The 18,579-nt window shown below is 41.0% G+C and overlaps 1 protein-coding gene across 1 annotated transcript in view; it reads left to right on the forward strand.

The window, feature by feature from the left end:
- sv2a (synaptic vesicle glycoprotein 2A) overlaps positions 1–18,579 on the forward strand; it is a 49,108-nt gene that overhangs the window by 13,023 nt on the left and 17,506 nt on the right. The window contains exon 2 of the mRNA XM_040030819.1: positions 6,300–7,092. Coding sequence (XP_039886753.1) covers positions 6,483–7,092 — 610 coding nt within the window. The 5' untranslated portion in view covers positions 6,300–6,482. The remainder of the gene's footprint in view (positions 1–6,299; positions 7,093–18,579) is intronic.

Below are 18,579 nucleotides of genomic sequence, written 5' to 3' on the forward strand. Positions count from 1 at the left end.
CCTCCATGTCCTTTTTTGTCACAAGTCATAAAGGTAGAGAGTGGACTGGTTGTTTTGACTGGCTGCTGTCATTTCAAATGACTTCTTCCACTGCAAAGCATTTTCAGTGTTTAGGCAGCTCACTTCATTAGGATGAGTCAGCATTTAAACACTTGAATGCACCGTACTCCAGTCCATTTAAGAGTGTATATTTTCCCTTTCAGATCATCTCTTTGATCCTTTCTAATTTGTGCTGCAGTCTTTACGCTACAGAACACAGACAAAGTGTCTTCCTGCTCTGTCGCACTGTGATTCAGACAGGATGGTGGATAAAAGCTGGAGTCTCAGGTTTATCACTTCTCTCTTTGCAGCCGTGAAATTCATCTTTTTCTGCAGCAGCAAGCACAGCCATCACGGCTGACGTGTTTCTTAATGTGTTCTTGGTAGAATCGCTCTCAAAATTGCTTCTAAAACACAGATCAGAGGAAGTTAAAGCTTTAGACTCAAAGGGGGAAAACCATATACACTTTATACGCCTGTGTCTGGCAGTTATCTTTATTATATGAATTCATCCAACACCAACAGGTTGGTGCTAAATTCTAAATTTTATTTAGTAACGTGTGTTAATTAGGTAACATTTACAAACAGGTTCTGATATTGATGTCGGACAATATGAGACCAAATGGCTTTATTTACTTTTTTAATCTTTTGCATATTGTAAGTTCCAATCATATTAAAAATTATACACTAATCAGCCAATTTACTATAGCCACACCCTGCTAGTACTGGTTTAGACCCACTTTTACCTTCAAAACTGACTTTTGGTTGACTCAACTAGCCAGTTAAGATGCAGGTCATATCCATATTTGTCAGATTGTTATATACAAAAGAGTTTGTAGAATTTAATAAAAGGTCTGTTTAACTGTTTTATGCTTGGTTGTTAAATCTGATAAGCAGTCACTGCTTTCAAATAAGAATCTGCAAAGATGTGTAGATTCTTCACACACATCTTCAACCCAGTGACAGAGAAGACCCCCGTTTTAACGTGTCAGTGTAAAATATGGTCTCCACCCTGGCGTCCGGTGCTGCGTTCTGGGGTGGAATAATGGCTAAGAGGATTATTGAATATTATGTCACAGTAAAGCCAATCTTTGACCCTTTAAATGTAAAATGTTATCGTGGCATTATTTCCTCCCATTACACATTTGTGTGGACTAACTTCTGAGTTTCTCAGTTTCTTCTGCTTCAACATTTCTAACCTTCTTATTCGTGGGACTGCTGACCAGGCAGCAGATTGATTAGCAGCAGGTGAACATGTGAGTCCAAGCTGAGCAACCAAGACAAAGCAGTTTGTTAATATGTCTGTACTGCCTTTATCCTCCGTATGTTTCTGATTTTCTATCTGCCTGCTGTATCTCTATAGAAACGACATTGATGCTTGTTTTGCTTGTTAATAACACATGTTTGAATCTCCTGGCTGGAGCTCCATGAATTGGTCATTCACTTAACACAAACATGCAAGTGAAGACTAATAATGAGCAATGAGCAGGATGAGATCCAGGCTGATGACCAAGCACCAAATGCCTTTCACAGCATTTGCTCGTGCTGTGATGCTGCGCTTCACAGTGTGAATGTGTGGAAAACAAAGATCTCCAGTCTGTTTAAGATAACCTCAGCGCGAATGATGATGGATAGGTGGACCAATAAGTGATGTTGGATGAACTATAAGAATGATTAAATCTGAGCAGCAACCTGAATAGTTTCTGTCAAAATCCATCCAGAGTCTGCGACCTGAGGGACTCACTGTAAGCCAAAAAATCCAAAGCAATAACTCAGCTCCAAATATTTGCTTTTCTCTCACTTGATTTGAGCAGAACTGTTAAGTGAGAAATTTAGTGACCCTGCACCGTACCTCTGAGGCCCAACTAACTTATATACACAAGAAATCGATGTAACCTCGACTGCTTGTCGCTGCAGTTCAGTCTGAAGTGTTTGTGTTTTTGACCCCTGTGTGTTTGTGACTGATGCAGTTCAGCAGTCATTAATCCTTAGTTCTCTGCCTGTATAAAGTACAGTGGTGGGAAAAATACTGGAAGAATCAGCTTCTTCACACTGGAAGAACTAGAACAGATACCTGAATTCAAGCTCCTTAGAAAAGATAGCTCAAGCTATAGATCATAAAGTACAAAGAAGTCACATGTCATGATGCCCAGACGCAGCATTACTTCCTGTTGTTATAATGCCTCCACCACACAAGCATCCACCTTTAGCCTCCAGTAGGATTATTTGTTATTTACCTATTTCCTGGGTGTTTTGTGTTGGGGATGACCAGTTTGGAGCCTAGACAGCAAAGCTAAATAGATTTTTCTTTAGTAATTTCTCAGTTTAGGTTTTCTGAAGTAGTTTAAATACATGTAAATGTTCCCTCTAAGCCTGAAGAGAAAAAGAGGGAACACACACATATAAAGGAAGCTCGTAAAACATGCAGTCACCCTAATTGGGCTTTCATCAGCACAGAAAAGAAGATCAGACACCAACTAGGGAGGATCAGAAAGACAAACGCAACAACACTGTCATCCCCTCTGTATCGGAAAAACTCAGGAGAGTCTTCTCCAAGCACGGCATCCCAGTGTACTTCAGGCCCAGCCACACACTCAGACAAACACTGGTTCATCCCAAAGACAACACTCCTAAACACAAGCTTAACAATTAGAGTATGCTATACAGTGTAGCAAGGAATGCTCAGACCTCTACATTGGAGAGACCAAACAGCCACTTCACAAACGCATGGCACAACATAGAAGAGCCACCTCCACGGGTGTCCACCTGCATCTAAAGGACAAAGGTCACTCTTTCGAAGATGCCAGTGTTCATATTTTGGACAGAGAAAGAGAGACAGTTTGAAAAAGGGGTGAAAGAAGCCATCTATATCCACTGTGAGCGACCATCTTTGAACAGAGGTGAAGAGGCGAAGGCAGACATTTGGTGGTTTACAACACCAACTGTCTGCCATCTATAATCCAGTTCTGAGATCCCTTCCCAGACGCCTTAATGCCCACTCACATCCTGGTCCATCCGGGGGGACACTCCCACAGGGCTTAAATCTGGGACTCTCCACCATTTGACCCTAAAACTAAAGAAGCTTCTCGAATGAGAGGTGAAACATCTTCAAGCAACTTAAAGAATTCCAGACGCTTTTCTTTCCAAGCTCCTTAGACAGCTTTAAGGATCCTTTGACTTTTCCTTTAGCGCTGGCATAATATCGGCATTTGTTCTTTTTTGTGTGATGTGTCTACACTGTTGGATGCATAGGGCCTTTTCATGTTAGCATGTAGCTCAGAGCACTGCTCTGTCTCACTGTTGCGTCCTTGTGGGAAGATCTTGGTTTAACTTTATTTTTGACATTTTTCACCTTTCATTCTGAGAGGTACAGAGCGTAGACAGGAAAGCAGGGAGAAGGTGGATTTACATGCAGGTGATACAGGTGCCATTTAAGTAGATTTGTATTCTGTAACCTCTGCATTTATTTTGCTGTTCTCTTCTAATCCTGACAGCCAGAGTGAAAGAGGATCTCACTGATGCAGTTTTCTCTCGTCTCCTTGGGTTTTGCTTTCAGCTGGCTCTCACTGAGCTTGTTCTTAGACACTCAGTTGTCCCAGCAGACCTCTGGGTCGTGTGATGTTGGCTCGGCAGTCTGTCTGTTCATCACCCCCGAGGCTACACAGGAAGTTTTCAGGGATTCCCTCCCTCCTACCTTCCCAGTATTTAACATCCTGCCCCCTGTTTTGCATCTGTAATTTTCTTGCTATAATAATATCATTGTGCACTTGTTAACACTTTTACAAATGGGCCAGTGTTATTTATAATGAGCAGGAACAATGATAATGAGGTTAGCTTGGCACTTACCCAGTGTTGTTTAATACTGCCCATCTGTAGTGCCTGACATGTTTCTCTAATTACACGGTCCACTGATTTATTGATCCGAGCTCTCTCTGCACATCTGATCACTCCCTGAACATTCGGGCAACATAGTACACTTTTTATGAAGTCCAATATTTTCCCCCAACAGGAGAGAAGGTTTTCCAGGGCCTTTTAATGTCACAAAATGACAACTTTAAAGAATCATTTGAACCTTTTTATTTTGTTATTACTGGTGCCAGCTTCTTGACTACTAAGAGTAACTTCCGTGTTAGAGCCATGAAATAGATCGTAAAATAATTACACACATAATTTCTTTTTATTTTGTACCAATAATATTTTTAAATATTTTTTTGTGAAAGACAATAACATGAGACTAAGCGAGGAAGAGAATACTTTATACTTTTTCGAGAACACTTCAGGTTAGTGTTCATAATTAGTAACTATTACAATTCAGTAAAACAAGATTGTAAGAATTTCAACTGTTGATCATTTTTACCTTTGTGACCTGAATATTTCACACTACTGAATATTTACATCATGCTGTGCTTGTACTGATCATATTCACACTAAGCAGGCAGATAGCGCTGTTCTTTTGACCTGCTGCAGAACATTCAGCCGGCGTTTGTAGTCGTGACGCTGGGAGCTGCTTGATCCCTCAGGCTGAACGTTGTCTTTCTCTCTCCCACTGAGCTGCTGCTGCTGCTGCAGTTCTCTTTAAAGAGACTGTGGAAAGCTACTGAAATTACTTCAGTGCCTGCTACAGCTGCAGTCGACCCTCAGAGACTTTCTCTCCAAGGACACGTCATCTCTGCCTGTTCTCCTGAGCACATACATGTCGAAGATTTGTCATCGCTGCAGGCAAACAGTAAACAATCTTGGAGAAATTCTGCATGGCGGGCAGATGTCACGGCTTTATTAGCTTCCATGTTTGCTTGTGATTTCGTAAGATGAAGCAATGGGATGGAGAGATTTTGTGTCTCAGAATTATTTGATTTACAACCCTGTTAAACTTTACACCATCACTAATGGGTGTCATTGGGTGCAGCCTTTTAATTAGTAACCACGGCAAAGACTGACACCACAGGAAATTGGAATAAATGACCTCACTTCAGTAAGATGACTAGTTAAATCCACTGGACACTAAATAATTTACAGGGTTAATAACCTGCTCACTAAATACATATTATTATTCTTAGACTATACTAGAGTAGCTTTGCATGATTTACATGAATAGTTCATAACAATACTTGTTTGTCTTACGCTAGGCCTCAGTACAGCCCCTCTAAAACAAGCTTTTTATCAATATTTAAGCAAACTTCTTGACTGCCCCTCATAAACAAAAAGCTTGCCATAGTTCATGTGAGCATCCACCATTATAAGAATGGATGTGTGATAGAAAATAAGAAACAGTGAAATAGATCCCATATGAGGATTTCTAAGGACTCAAAGAGGCGAATGTGTCCAATATTTAACACAATATAAATTGAGACACATTTTATCTCCTTCTTAATGTGGTGAATCATCACATTAATCCTTCCAGTCGGGAACTGTTCGTAGGATGCCAAATTGATCATACAGTAAATGCTCAGTTTATTATGTCTATTTGTTGAGCTTACAGCCTTTTCCTTTGGCACAGCATCCTCCTGTCAGTAAGACAAAACAGAGCAGCTTCACAGAGACAGAGGTGCCATGAAAAAGAGCAGGCAGTCCTGCTGATACAATCAGGATTGCAAATTATGACTCACTGAGGAAAGACAAGTTATTTTCTGTACAAACTAAATATTTTATAAATACCTAATGATGTCTTGAAAAGTGAATCGTCTATGTGGGAATGACTCTTCAGACCATTTTGAAGTAGTATTATATTCTGACTGTGATATCATGGGATTGCCTGACTGTTTCAAGTATTCAGTGTCTGGATTTAAAAACAGTACATGGATTATAATCACAAGTGTTCTTGGGGTAAACTTGAATTTAACCCCCACCACGGCGGTACTTTCTGTATATGCTGACCTTTGCTGCAGCTCTTTGCTTGTTAATTGCACAGACCTGTGTCACAGCATGGACCATTATATGTTCGGTAGCTCTGTGGTGCACCGCTGTAAATGCCACAGTGTGATTTGGGCTGTAGAGAGAGCTGTGAGATAACTATTAATATAGGCCACTGAGCTCTAGACTCAGTTGTCAGCTCCTTAAAGCTGTCATGTCCTTTTTTTTCTCCAACCATTAGTGCTGAGCCAGATAATATGTCCTGCAAATGTCAATGTGATGTGAATGCCTCTGGTCCTGTGCATTTCAGTATTAATTACCTTGAACCTAGACTGTTTAAAAATGTGTCTCTGCCTGACAGGTATTGTATGACTCATGCTAACTCTACTCTTTTCTTTGCTTTTCCACAGGATTTATTGTGGCTGAGCCGACTCTGTCCAGCAGCAGCAGCAGTGCAGTGGAGCTGGGAGCTGTCCTCAGTGCTGAATTTATCAGCTCACATAAATACCCATTGCACACTCATGTGCCTGGGCTGCTCCTGATACTTCCTATTCCTTGCAGCAACTGACCAACACCACCTCTACATATCCAAGATGGACGATGACGGTCGCTACAGAGACAGCCGCTCAGACTTCGTCCGTGGCGCCAAGGACATTGCCAAAGTTGCTAAGAAGCAGGTCGGTAAGAAGGTGGGGCGTGGCATGGACAAAATGACAGATGAGTACACCAAACGCTCTTATAAGCGATTTGAAGAGGAAGATGACGACGACGATTATGCTGGCGTGCCGAGCAATGATGGCGGATATTATCGCAACGACAGCCGTGCCAATGATGAAGAAGGCCACAGCGACTCCACTGAAGGACACGATGAGGATGACGAGATCTATGAGGGCGAGTACCAGGGCATCCCAAGAGCTGAATCGGGGAAGGCTGGCAGCATGGATGGCGTGACAGCCGCACAGGCACAGCAGTTCAGGGATCTTTCGGCCTATGAGGGCGAGAGGAGAAAAGATCAGGAGGAGTTGGCACAGCAGTATGAGACCATCCTGCAGGAGTGTGGCCACGGGAAGTTCCAGTGGACGCTCTACTTTGTCCTGGGCCTGGCACTAATGGCAGACGGTGTGGAGATCTTTGTTGTTGGCTTCGTGTTGCCCAGTGCTCAAATAGACATGTGTCTCTCCGAGCCCAACAAAGGCATGCTGGGTAAGACATCCAGATTTCACTCTCTTGCTTGCTCTGAGCTCGCTTGTCAACACTCAGGAGGGGGGATTACATAAGAGCCAATGTGCAACTTTTCTTTCAACTAGTCTACTCTGTATTGTCTCTCTCTCTTTATTTTTTATCTGTGTGCCTCCTTTGGCAGCGTAGGCCACCACTTCACATTTTATCTCTGCCTCATCTTAGCCATTACCTTTGCAGCTTATCCCCTGGTAATTGGTTTTCGACGGCCTCGTTGGCAGTGGAACTACAGCTATTTAAGATTCAACTGCCCATGCAGCTCCTGAACAGCAGCAGCAGAATTTAAAATCGAACGCTCAGCCAGTCCAAACATAGTGTTCTCTGCTTCACTTCAGCTGTTTTTAGCTGGATACAATGTGTGTATTTATGTGTATGCATGTGTGTGTGTGTGTTCACACTCAGAAAATGAGGCACCTTCTTGAAGTCCAACCGCTTGTTTCTGTGTTGGTACCCTCTAAAGCAGGGGTCCCCAATCCCAGTCCACGAGGGCCAGTGTCCCTGCAGGTTTCAGATGTGTCCTTGATCCATCACAGCTGATTTAAATGGATAAATTACCTTCTCAGCATGTCTTGAAGTTCTCCAGAGGCCTGGTAATGAACTAATCATGTGATTTGGGTGTGTTGACCCAGGGTGAGATCTAAAACCTGCAGGGACACCGGCCCTCGTGGACTGGGATTGGGGACCCCTGCTCTAAAGTAATGATGTAGTACCATGAACAGGGCACACCAGTCTTGAACTTCCCGTAAAATGTATATTTTAATGCACATTTTCTTTGTTTTTTTCTTTGCACCTTTAACTTTAGAGTAGATAGTTTAAATATTTACCTTTGTAAACCCAGAATATCTGGTCAGGCTCCGAATCCTACCACGCCATCTGTCATTGGCTGTACACCAAAGGCCTGAGTAAGTGAGGGTGAGTATCTGAGGGTGGTGCTGGACGTGTATGGGGACCTCAACACAGTGAGGAGGTGTGTGGTAGCAGTAACAAATGGGTTCAAGGTGGGGTTAGGATTACATCAGCTCTGATGCCCGTATTGTTTTCAGTGGCTGACAGATGAGATCAGGCAGGAATGTTTGTGGACCACAATGTTTGCAGACGATATTGTGATCTGTGGTGAGAACCTGGAGAGGTGTAGGTTTGTTCTGGAGAGAAGAAGAATGAAAATCAGTAGAAGTATGGTGTGAAGATGGTGGAGTTTTAATTGGGAGTGACCAGGATGGACATGACTAGAAATCATTACATTTCTAATCTCAGGATGAGCAGTTTGGAGACAAACTGAGAAAGATGTGCAGAAGAAGGATAGTAGATCAGATAGGTGGAAAACAGGAAGACCTCAGGGACGATTCATAGATGTAGTGAAGGAGGACCTGTAGAGTGGTGGTGTGACAGCGAAGGATATTAGGGATAGGGTGAGATACAGGCAGATGATGTGCTATGGTCGCCCCGAAAGGCAGGAAGAAGAAGAAGAAAAAGGAGAAGTAAATACACTTCAATTCATAATGCTTCTGGATGAAAGCGACGCATGATTTTGATTGAAGCACTGCTGAATCCACTAACAGATCCCTGTTAGAGCTCTGCCTGGACTCTGTGTTGTTGGTTTTATTTACTGTAATGTTGATGAGTTGGATGCACTCTGATTACATAATTTCCTCTCAGAGGGGTGTTGACTGTTCAACTGTATGCTGCTCGATGCACATCGTCACAGCAGATGTGGATGTTGAATATCTGTGGTGTTTAAAGTGAACATCATGGGTTCATAAAAGTGTCCTCTGTACAAACATTACCTGTTAATTCTGATTGACAGTTCAAGGGCTCAAAGTTTGTTTCAGTATGAAACTTTCATTTCAGATTAATTTGAACTTTTGGTAATGATAGACATTCTGATTAAGTGTTTTTATCAACAGTATTATATGATTGATTAACTGGGCTATGCATAAATCAATGGAAGCAGCCCAAACAGGCTTATGAGACACAATTAAATAAAAAGAAATCAGGGCCATGAAGTGAAAATAAGACAAAAAGCATGATGCCACCTGAGAAGGGCTAATTTACCCATATCCCCAAAAGAACATTTCATTCTGTCGTCCTCAGTGCACCAAAACATTGAATTTTAAAGATTTGGATATTCTTGCATCTTAATCAGGACAGAACGTCTTCTAATTTACATAACTCACACAGTCCGTTATCCTCCTGGATGTTTTTAAATCTGCCAGCTTCAAGGACAAGAGGAAGGGTTCCCCGTAATGTCTTTGATTCCTCAGTGATTTTGCAGTATAAGGTTCAGAATCACAGTTAGGCTTCATTTCAATATTTTTTTGTAGTTTTGGCTTTGTTCTGATTTCATGTTGGTCATATTAAATTATTCAACATGAAATTCTATATCGCTCATGGAGAGCTGTGTGAAACCTTGTTATTGAGTCGATCTTCTGCCAAATTAAGCAAATTCATCATTTTACATTTTTGCTTTCTGATCCAGGAATCCATGTCAGAAAAGTCAATGCACAAAAGAAATTATGAACATACCCCTAAAGCTGGTCTGTACAGAGTCTGCTGCAGTTTATTATAAATGATAAGTGCCACATTTATGCAAGATTATCACTCAGTATGGTAACACCCAGAGCATGAGTTACTGTATATGTGTAATACATGAAAACACAAGCTCAATTGTCCAGATACAGAGGTCCAAAAGATCACTTTTGTTCATCTGGGAAGACCTTACCAGAAAAGTTCATCAAGATGTTTACAGATGCTTACAACAGCCAATGGTATTCATGAATGTAGCCTGTATATAAAAGATGGAAATGGTCACAGTGACATCACCCATTGGTTCTGGACTTTGTTGCCACAAATAATCATACTTCTCAGTTAACAACAGCAAGTTCTTACCACCGATAAGACAGAGAGGTCCAACTCAGTGATGACGACCAAAAGGAAAGATGGAAGAAACAGGAAAGAGGAGAAAGGGCAAATTATTAAAGAAAGCCAATGAAATAACTACTTATATATAATTTTTCAAAATATTAAAAATTATTACATTTTTCAAAACATTTTCTCTCCAGCTGTCCAGACAAACACATTAGCCAGTGCATATGATGGATCATTCTAAAAGGAAGTGGAGCAAAATTAGAAAACTTGCGACTTGAATTGCTGCCTAGTCTGGCTTCCATCTATACCTCCTTTCCCCTTCTTTCTCCCTCTGGGTTTGTGTCATGCTGGGGGAGGCGCAGGGAGACACGACTGGCCTCCATTCCCTCCCCTCTTCCTGTTACGCAACATTCCTGACTCATGCGAGAGAGCCTCTTGTGCTCGTACCTCTCTGCATGCAGTCTCCTCTTCCGACCCCCATCCTCAGGCTCCATCTCAGCCTATCCTGCTAGCTGCTCTTACCCCACGCAGTGTTCTGGATCATCTGTTTTGTGTGTGCATTAGTATGTGCACGTAATGGGTGACTGCAACAATGTCGACATGATCACGGATCCGTCGTTTGACATTTCAGCAACACAAAAACTAGAATTAAATAAGGATCAAACACAGGAAATGATGACAGATCGAGCGGTCTAAATAAAACCCTGGTGCAGCGTTTCTGCTCGACGAGCTCGACGAAACACATCGACACAGCAGTGAAACAGTGAAGTGGTTGTCATTGATTTGCCCTTGTTGTGAAGCTGCAGTGGACTGTAGCTTTTTTGTCATATAGGAGACGGGAGTTTGTTCCATGCAGGATATGTGCAGGATCAGCGCATCCTCAGCCTTTTGGTGTTAAGAAGTTTTCTCACTGCTCAGCATTCAGTGTATTTCCAGCCACAGTTCTGTTAAATATAGTCTTGAGAAGGTTTTTTTTTATCTGTAACCTTTGCTACAATATGTTCACTGCCTCCTCTAATTATTGCAGTTGCATGGCTGCATTTTGAGACAGCGACTGCACAGTTCTCCTCAGGCTAAAAGGAACCTTTGTGTAATATAATGTATCCCCGGACTTTTCATGGACATGGAATCAGTAACTGAAATCAAGGATGAAGGGATAAAATGGGTGAAAACAGTCAATCGGTCCTGGGGATGATCTGTCAGAGAAAACTGTAGGCAAAAAGATTTGGATATTGTAGCCTTCTGTACATGTATGAGCATCAGAAAGATGTTAAGTTTGCATATCAGTACTTCTCCAATACTAGAAAATTAATATTGAAGCTCCTGGGTTACATATTCATTTGAAAAACACTGAGCTTTGTTATCAAAATGAGCTTTTTCTTAAATTTCATTTGTATTTTTATAAACCACTAAAAGTAATATTTCCAGTCAGTACAGAAACAGCAGTCGTAAATTATCTTTACTACACGCAACACACAAATAAGCCTTATAACAAATGGTTCAGAATACCAGAAAAAACACCTGACTTTGTTTACAAAATTGGAAGCAGCGTAAACAGTGCGGAGGATTTGATGAGTGCCGCCAAACAGAGCTGCAGGTAACCGAGCAAACAGCTTATTCAGGAGATATTTCCCCTCTTTTTGAAGGCATTTTAATCAGCTGCTGCAGTGTTTGTTTGGACCAAACACCCTTATTCACACTACCGTCACAAACTGAGACCACTGCAAAGCACTTATAGCATTTATTACTTCAGCTTTCAGTGGTAGCAGTGGATATTTGCTGGCTGACTTTCACAGTCACCACAAGAAACTGCAGCTGTATTCTCCTCCTGCGCTACTTTTTATTTAGTTGTTCAATAAAAACAAAGCAGGGGAAGCACCACAAAGGAGAACCATGCTAATTTTTGCAGGTGATATGAAGGAAAACCAGAAGTTTACAGAAGAAATCTCAGCTCACTGTGCTTCATAAGCAAATCGAAAAGTCATAAAATCCACAAACAACAAACCACTGGATGAAAAGTGAATTATTTAAATCACACAGGAAAACGAAATAAATAGACTAATATATAATAAGTAGGGTATAGAGGATGCATATGCTTTTTACTGAAAGACTGACCTTAAATGAACTCCTTTTGAGACATTTTAAATGCTTTTCATTTAACTTATATAAACCTTAAAACCTAAGTGAAAAAATAATCGTTTGCTCAACTTATTTCTGTACAGTTGAACACTGACTGTCTCCTGATATTGGACCTTAATATCTAGAAGACTTGCTTCCTGTGAACATATTGTGTCCTTAAAGGAACCCATAATTACCTTGAACCCTAATAATGAACCCTGAGGGGCACATTTGTGTAGATTGTACCTGTAGGAATACAATTTGGCTTTACTGTACCCTGTTTCTGAGACTTGTAAGTTCATGAGAGAAGAACACTGCAGTGTAAGCCATCTATAAATGATCAGTTCTGCTCTACAAGAGCTGCTAACATGTCTCCCTCACTGGATCCTTAAACAAGCCCCGTGTACTCTGCTAGTTGGGGAAAACCTGCTATTAATAGAAGCCTCCTGCCCTGCCCCCTCTTCATGCACATAGACACACAGCCTCGCACACTTTTGTCCATTTCCACACACACACACATGCATATACACTACCCTGGAGCCCTTGGGAGTTCTGTCACAGCGCTGACTGGCCATCGTCCTCCCCCCTTTCTCACCCCCCCCCTCCTCCCCTCCCCCTCATTCAGAGTGCAAAGGTGCTCAGCTGTCTGGAGATTTCTGCTTCTCTCCTTTCTCTTCATTTTGCACCTCGTCCTGCTCACCTCTCTCCTTCCCTCTCTCTTTCTGTCTTCACCACATTTTGTTTCAGCTTTCTCTGAAAAACAAAACGCAAAACGCGTCTCATGAATGATTAAAATGTAGACGAATAGAAAGCAGTGGCTGTTTTGATGTTACTGAGCATCTGCAGCTTACTGCAGCATCAGATTCACTGGAATTCAATGAAGTGTGTTACTAGTGGTTTGAAAATCATGAAAATGTCACCAATAGGAACATTATTTAATTGAATGTAATTCTAGATTCAAGAGTTTGTTGGGAAAACTGTCAAATAAAAAAAAAATCACAAAGAAATAGTCGGGATCTCATTACTGCTGAAAGATTTCAAATACAAAAGCTGTTGGCAGCAGAACTGTTTTTGATAGGATGCTTCACCTCCACACTGTAGGCTGTAATGGCTTTTCTGTCTCCTTCTTCTTTTATTTAACTGGAATGAGGCTCAAGCTGTAGACTGTGCAGAGTGAATGTAGCCATGAATGTAGCATCTTCTCCAGCTTGGTGTTGTGAACCCAGGCATGATGAAACAGGGGAATTAAATCATATATTGCTTTATTTTCTGGTTTCTTTCCGCTGAATCATACTATAGTTTACAAAAGAAACGGCATGCTATATTGAACTAGTGCTTCAGGCTATTAACCTAATCAAGTAAGGTCATTTCCTCATAGAATTCTCTGTCAATGAACTTCTTTGCAGGTCAGTTTTGCCCTTAAAACATCATTTGTTCACTATAAAATCCATATGCTGCCTTTTTGCCATTTCTACCCATTTCCATACAGTTTACATCATATGGTTCATGTTCTGCTGTAGTCCCTGTTGGTGGTGACCCCATTTAATCCCATAAGGGTGTAGCCAGAACAACCTGCACAAGCATCAATCACAGCATCCCATCAGGCACCACTACTGCTAAGAACTGGGTCGTTGCAGTGGTTATGTTTTTTTTTTTTTTGCACTATGATGCTTCCTTATTTAACAGTTTAAAACAAAAGCACAGTGTTGTCTCTTTTGCCATTAAATAATAAACTTTTTTCATTAGCTTTTTGGAAACATTTCTGTTTTCTGCTGATTGGTTTGCAGCTTTTCCCTTTAAAGAGCTCCCTGCTGTGGCCAAAACCAGCTCCACGAGTGTAAAAGGCTGTAAAAAAAAAAAAAAAAGAAATACCTGAAAGAAGCCACCTGTTCATCCACTGGGAATATAGTAGTATTGATTGGTCTTTCGACCGTTATGTGCATCTTTAGGAATTTGGTGAAAAATATTGTTTTTACTGCCAGAATGTATTTTACCTTTAATATTTTATTTGGTTTCTGTCATATTTGTCCATTTAAAAGTACATAAAAGCAACAACTTGGGCTTAAATCAAACTCTTCCCTAAGATAATGTTATTTTATTAGTCAAACTAAATATTGATGACATTGTGGTTTAGCTTTAAGGCGAGCTTTGTTAGCCTCTTAATTAATTATTTTACCCCTCAGATATAGAAGAGCGATAAATTGGGACACAATTCATCCTCGAGCCAAAAGCAGCTGCTAATGCATTCTAGCCACATAGACAAGCAAATGTGATGACAGGGGAAATGATAACGACGTGGTTACTGGTCACGACAGCAATCAGGCTTCCAGCTCCCAGCTGGATATGGTGGTTTAGAAAGAAATATTTACCATTTGATCCATCCTACTCACTATGGCTGTCTGTCTGTTTGTCTACTTTGATGCTGCTGCAATGCGGCGACATTCATCATCACCATCACTTGCTAGTTGTTGCTGCTGCTATGAAGGATATTTCCAGGAGAAGTAGCTCACAGTGGTACCGCTGCTTTGGAACACACACAGCTTTATGATTCCTTATCTTCAGCGGACTTTCTGCTGTACTTCTTAATCTCCTGAAGACTTAACCTAATTCTATAGGATGTTAGCAGTGAGTGAAAAGGAAATAAAGCATAAAACAAGTCACCAGATATGATTGGGTGACCATTAATAACACACACACTTGTTCAATGAAGGGAATGAAAGTCACCTTGCTCCTCATTTCACAGCTGCAAAAGTTTACACTGAAATATACAACCAAAGGACAGACAGCAGGAATGAAGCATGTGCAGCCAGAAACAAATACACACTTCAATAATTTCATTCAAAGGTCTTTTCATTTAAAAAGAAAAAGGACGCCCACCGTCACATTATTCTAGTTCAGGACATCCATCCTCTGTGTTAACCTGGCTTTTCAACCAGCTTCATCATCCCGGCGCTTTGCACCTCTGTCAGACTGTTTAATAACGGATCGTATTACCAGATGCGTTTAAAACCTGTGTAGAATTATTTTTTTCCTGCCTAGTTCAGTATTTTTTCTGGATGTCTTACACCAGCGGTCTCCAACCTTTTTTGCGTCACGGACCGGTTTATGCCCGACAATATTTTCATGGACCGGCCTTTAAGGTGTCGCGGATAAATACAACAAAATAAAACTAGTACCGGTACCGAAAAAAAGAAGATTTATTCATAACACACTTGAAAACCGAGTAAACGATAAAAACGATAACAAAATAACGCTGAAAACCGATAAAAACCCTGAAAACTATACATTTCACATCTGAGCCTCAACTCTCGCGGCCCGGTACCAAACGACTCACGGACCGGTACCGGTCCGAGGCCCGGGGGTTGGGGACCGCTGTCTTACACCATTAGCAGTTGGCAGGACTGTGTTGTTTTTGTTATGCAAGAAACAATATTAAATGTAACAATGTGATTCCCATGGCATTGAGTATAGTTTGTGCCTTGATTACTGGTACTTGTCCTCAGGTTAATGACCGTTTCAGATTTTCCCCATGAATTCTAAGCCTACCTTGAAATAGCAGTCAGCCTTTTAGGTCAGAAACTGAAAAATCTTGTCAGATAAAACAATGTCATCTCAAGGTTCACTGATACACTTATACCAGGACCTGTGTAGCAATAAATCTATTATAGCCCAGCAGTCCTTAATGAATCTGTTCCTTGGCATTGACACTACATGCACAGCTCGTGTTCATGAACTGTGTGCTGAATGTTTCTCAGTAAACCACTCTGCTGAATGGATGGTGTGTCTCTGGCTCTTCACTTTTACTGTTTGCACCTTACCTGAAGGATAAAGCTCACAGGGTGACATTAAAGGATCAGTGTCTGAGCCATGCTGCTTCACAGCAGGAATTCGACAAGACTACGTCTTGAGCCTTGTTCTGTCTTACACATACACTCTGCTTCTTGTACCACTGTGGTGTTGAATTCAGTTAGAAGTTCACAATTCAGTAGAAGAAGTAATTGTCACCTGTCTGGTTGATGTCTCAGAGTTTAAGTCAAACCTGGACAAAATGGTGCTACTGTTCCTCTGGGACAAAATATCTCAGTGAGACCGGATCTGTCCTTTATCACTTTGCTGGTTCTAGTCATAGACTGTACATAAAAGATGGACACAGCCACTATGACATCACCCAGTGGTTTGCATTCTTTAGCTTCCTGGTTGTATTATTTATCAGGTCATTCCATTATAATTACCCCAGTACACAACAACATCAAAAAATATGTTTGAGAACTTCATTTCAATAAGGTGACGCTAACACTGTTATTTGAAGAGACCACGCCCCTATCATTAACAAAATCCAGAAGTATTGTTGTTATGAAGAGCAAACTCAGCAACAAAGGTCAAAGTGGACTGGGATATAAATGCATATTCAACCTCTGAAGTTGGGAATTTTCACAGTGAATGGAGTTTTTAGGGATTAACATTGTCATTATCATTTATCTGCCATAACAATGACACTCATTTCATGTGCATGTGCAGTAGTGGTGCAGCAACGGATCAAAAATCTCACGGATCGGATCAGATCACGGTTTTAAGTCACGGATCGGATCAGCAAAAAAAGAAAAAAGACAAAAATGTAACATTTACTTATTGAAGTATTTTTTGCCTGTTAAAAACATTCAACTCAAGACTCATTCCACGCAATTATCAAAAAAAAAAAATGATACAATATAGGGCAGTGTAGGGCTTTGTATCTACCACTCAATTCAATTCAATTTTATTTATAAAGCGCCAAATCACAACAACAGTCACCTCAATGCGCTTTATATTGTAAGGTAGACCCTACAATAATACATACCGCTCATTATATCGCACTCCGCTGTGATATAACGAGCGGTCACGGTCACGTAGCTTTCCGTTGCCCTGGAGGTCCACCCGTTTGTAGTAGTTAGAGCAACAGAAGATCCCTGGGACAGTTCAGCCATAACTTTAAACTTTTCCTGCTCATACATGCTTGGAACAATCTTGCCACTAAAGCGGACGCGCAACGGGATATCATCAAGCACGTTCATCATAGTTTAAACCCCTTGTTTTGCACAACGGAATACGGCCTCCTGTCTGCAGCTAAACACCCCAATAGCTTCTGTAATAGCTTTAGCCCGGTCGGACTGGGCTGCTTAAATGCCGCAGACCGCTAGCACTGGCCATAACTATCGCTTGACAGACCCACCACGCGCACCATACACATACTTTTTTTCCTTTTTCGAATCTTCGGATCACGTGCGTACCGAACCGTGGAGTGGGATCGGTTCGGATTACGGATCAACCGTGATCCGTTGCACCACTAATGTGCAGATACTGTGGAAAGCATAAAGGATCCACAAAAAACGTGACTCAGTGTAATGGGTTTTTGCAATAGTCAGTAATCAGCAACCTGTGGAGCTCTAGGCATTGCATTATTCTATGCATTTTAACACTTTTTCAGAATTTCAGCATCACAGTTAATTGAGACATTTTCCACTCGATCTTTTGAAATGTCAGATAAAACAGTCAGAACAGAACTGTGACCCTGTGCTCTTAGAGTAATGAGCCTTAAAAATACTCCGCAAAATTTAACTAAATCTTTCACCTCCAGGGGGTAGTATTTCACAAAAGGGTGATTTTAAAATGATTTTGGATCTGGTTCGATGTTCTTTTTACTTTTTAGCACTTTGACTGTTTTATCAACTGGCTTTGCCACTTAAATTAATCCTTAATCAATAAAATTGACTGAGAAATTTGACTCTAATGCACTAGAAAAAATACATTGTGCTTATTCTCCAATCCAATTGAATATTTTGAGAGCTTTGGGGTTAATTCTTGCCAAAAAATAGTATACAAATGCATGATTACTACCTTTTCACATACAAAAAAGTGATAATGAGAATTTAAATATAGATGTCATAATCAGACACAGTATGGTGAAAAGTTGCTCCTTAAATATTCAGAGTGATCTCACCAATAACTTGTCTCACTGAACACCCTCAGAGTGCGAACACTGTTGACAGGATGTCAATAAGGTGCTGATTGCAGGAGAACAACTGGTGTATGTGTGGTGTGGGAGCATCATCAGTTTTGCAGAGAGCGAGAGAGAGAAAAGGTTTGACAGACAGAGTGCGGGATATGAGTCATGTTGGCACCTTAAATCACAAGTCGGGTTGACAAAGGTGCTGCTTGTTTCTGTTAACGGCATCTCCTCCCTGGTGGCGACTTCCTGATGCAGAAGAGAATAAAGCAGTTTTATCCACGGGTTTCAGTTTATACTGTTTGGCTGTATAGAGAATTTCATTTGGGTAGAAACACCAGGAAGCAGCCACTAAAGGGATTGTATTGAAGTTGTAAAAGAATAAAATCTTTAGGGGCAGCGAGTGATGAAAAGGTTTCTTCAGATTCAAACAGAGGTGTCATTTATAGGAAAGCAACACAACATGTATACTTACTTTAAGGCTG

This window comes from Simochromis diagramma, unplaced genomic scaffold (assembly GCF_900408965.1).
Source record: "Simochromis diagramma unplaced genomic scaffold, fSimDia1.1 OVJJ01000361.1, whole genome shotgun sequence".
Taxonomy (NCBI): Eukaryota; Metazoa; Chordata; class Actinopteri; order Cichliformes; family Cichlidae; genus Simochromis; species Simochromis diagramma.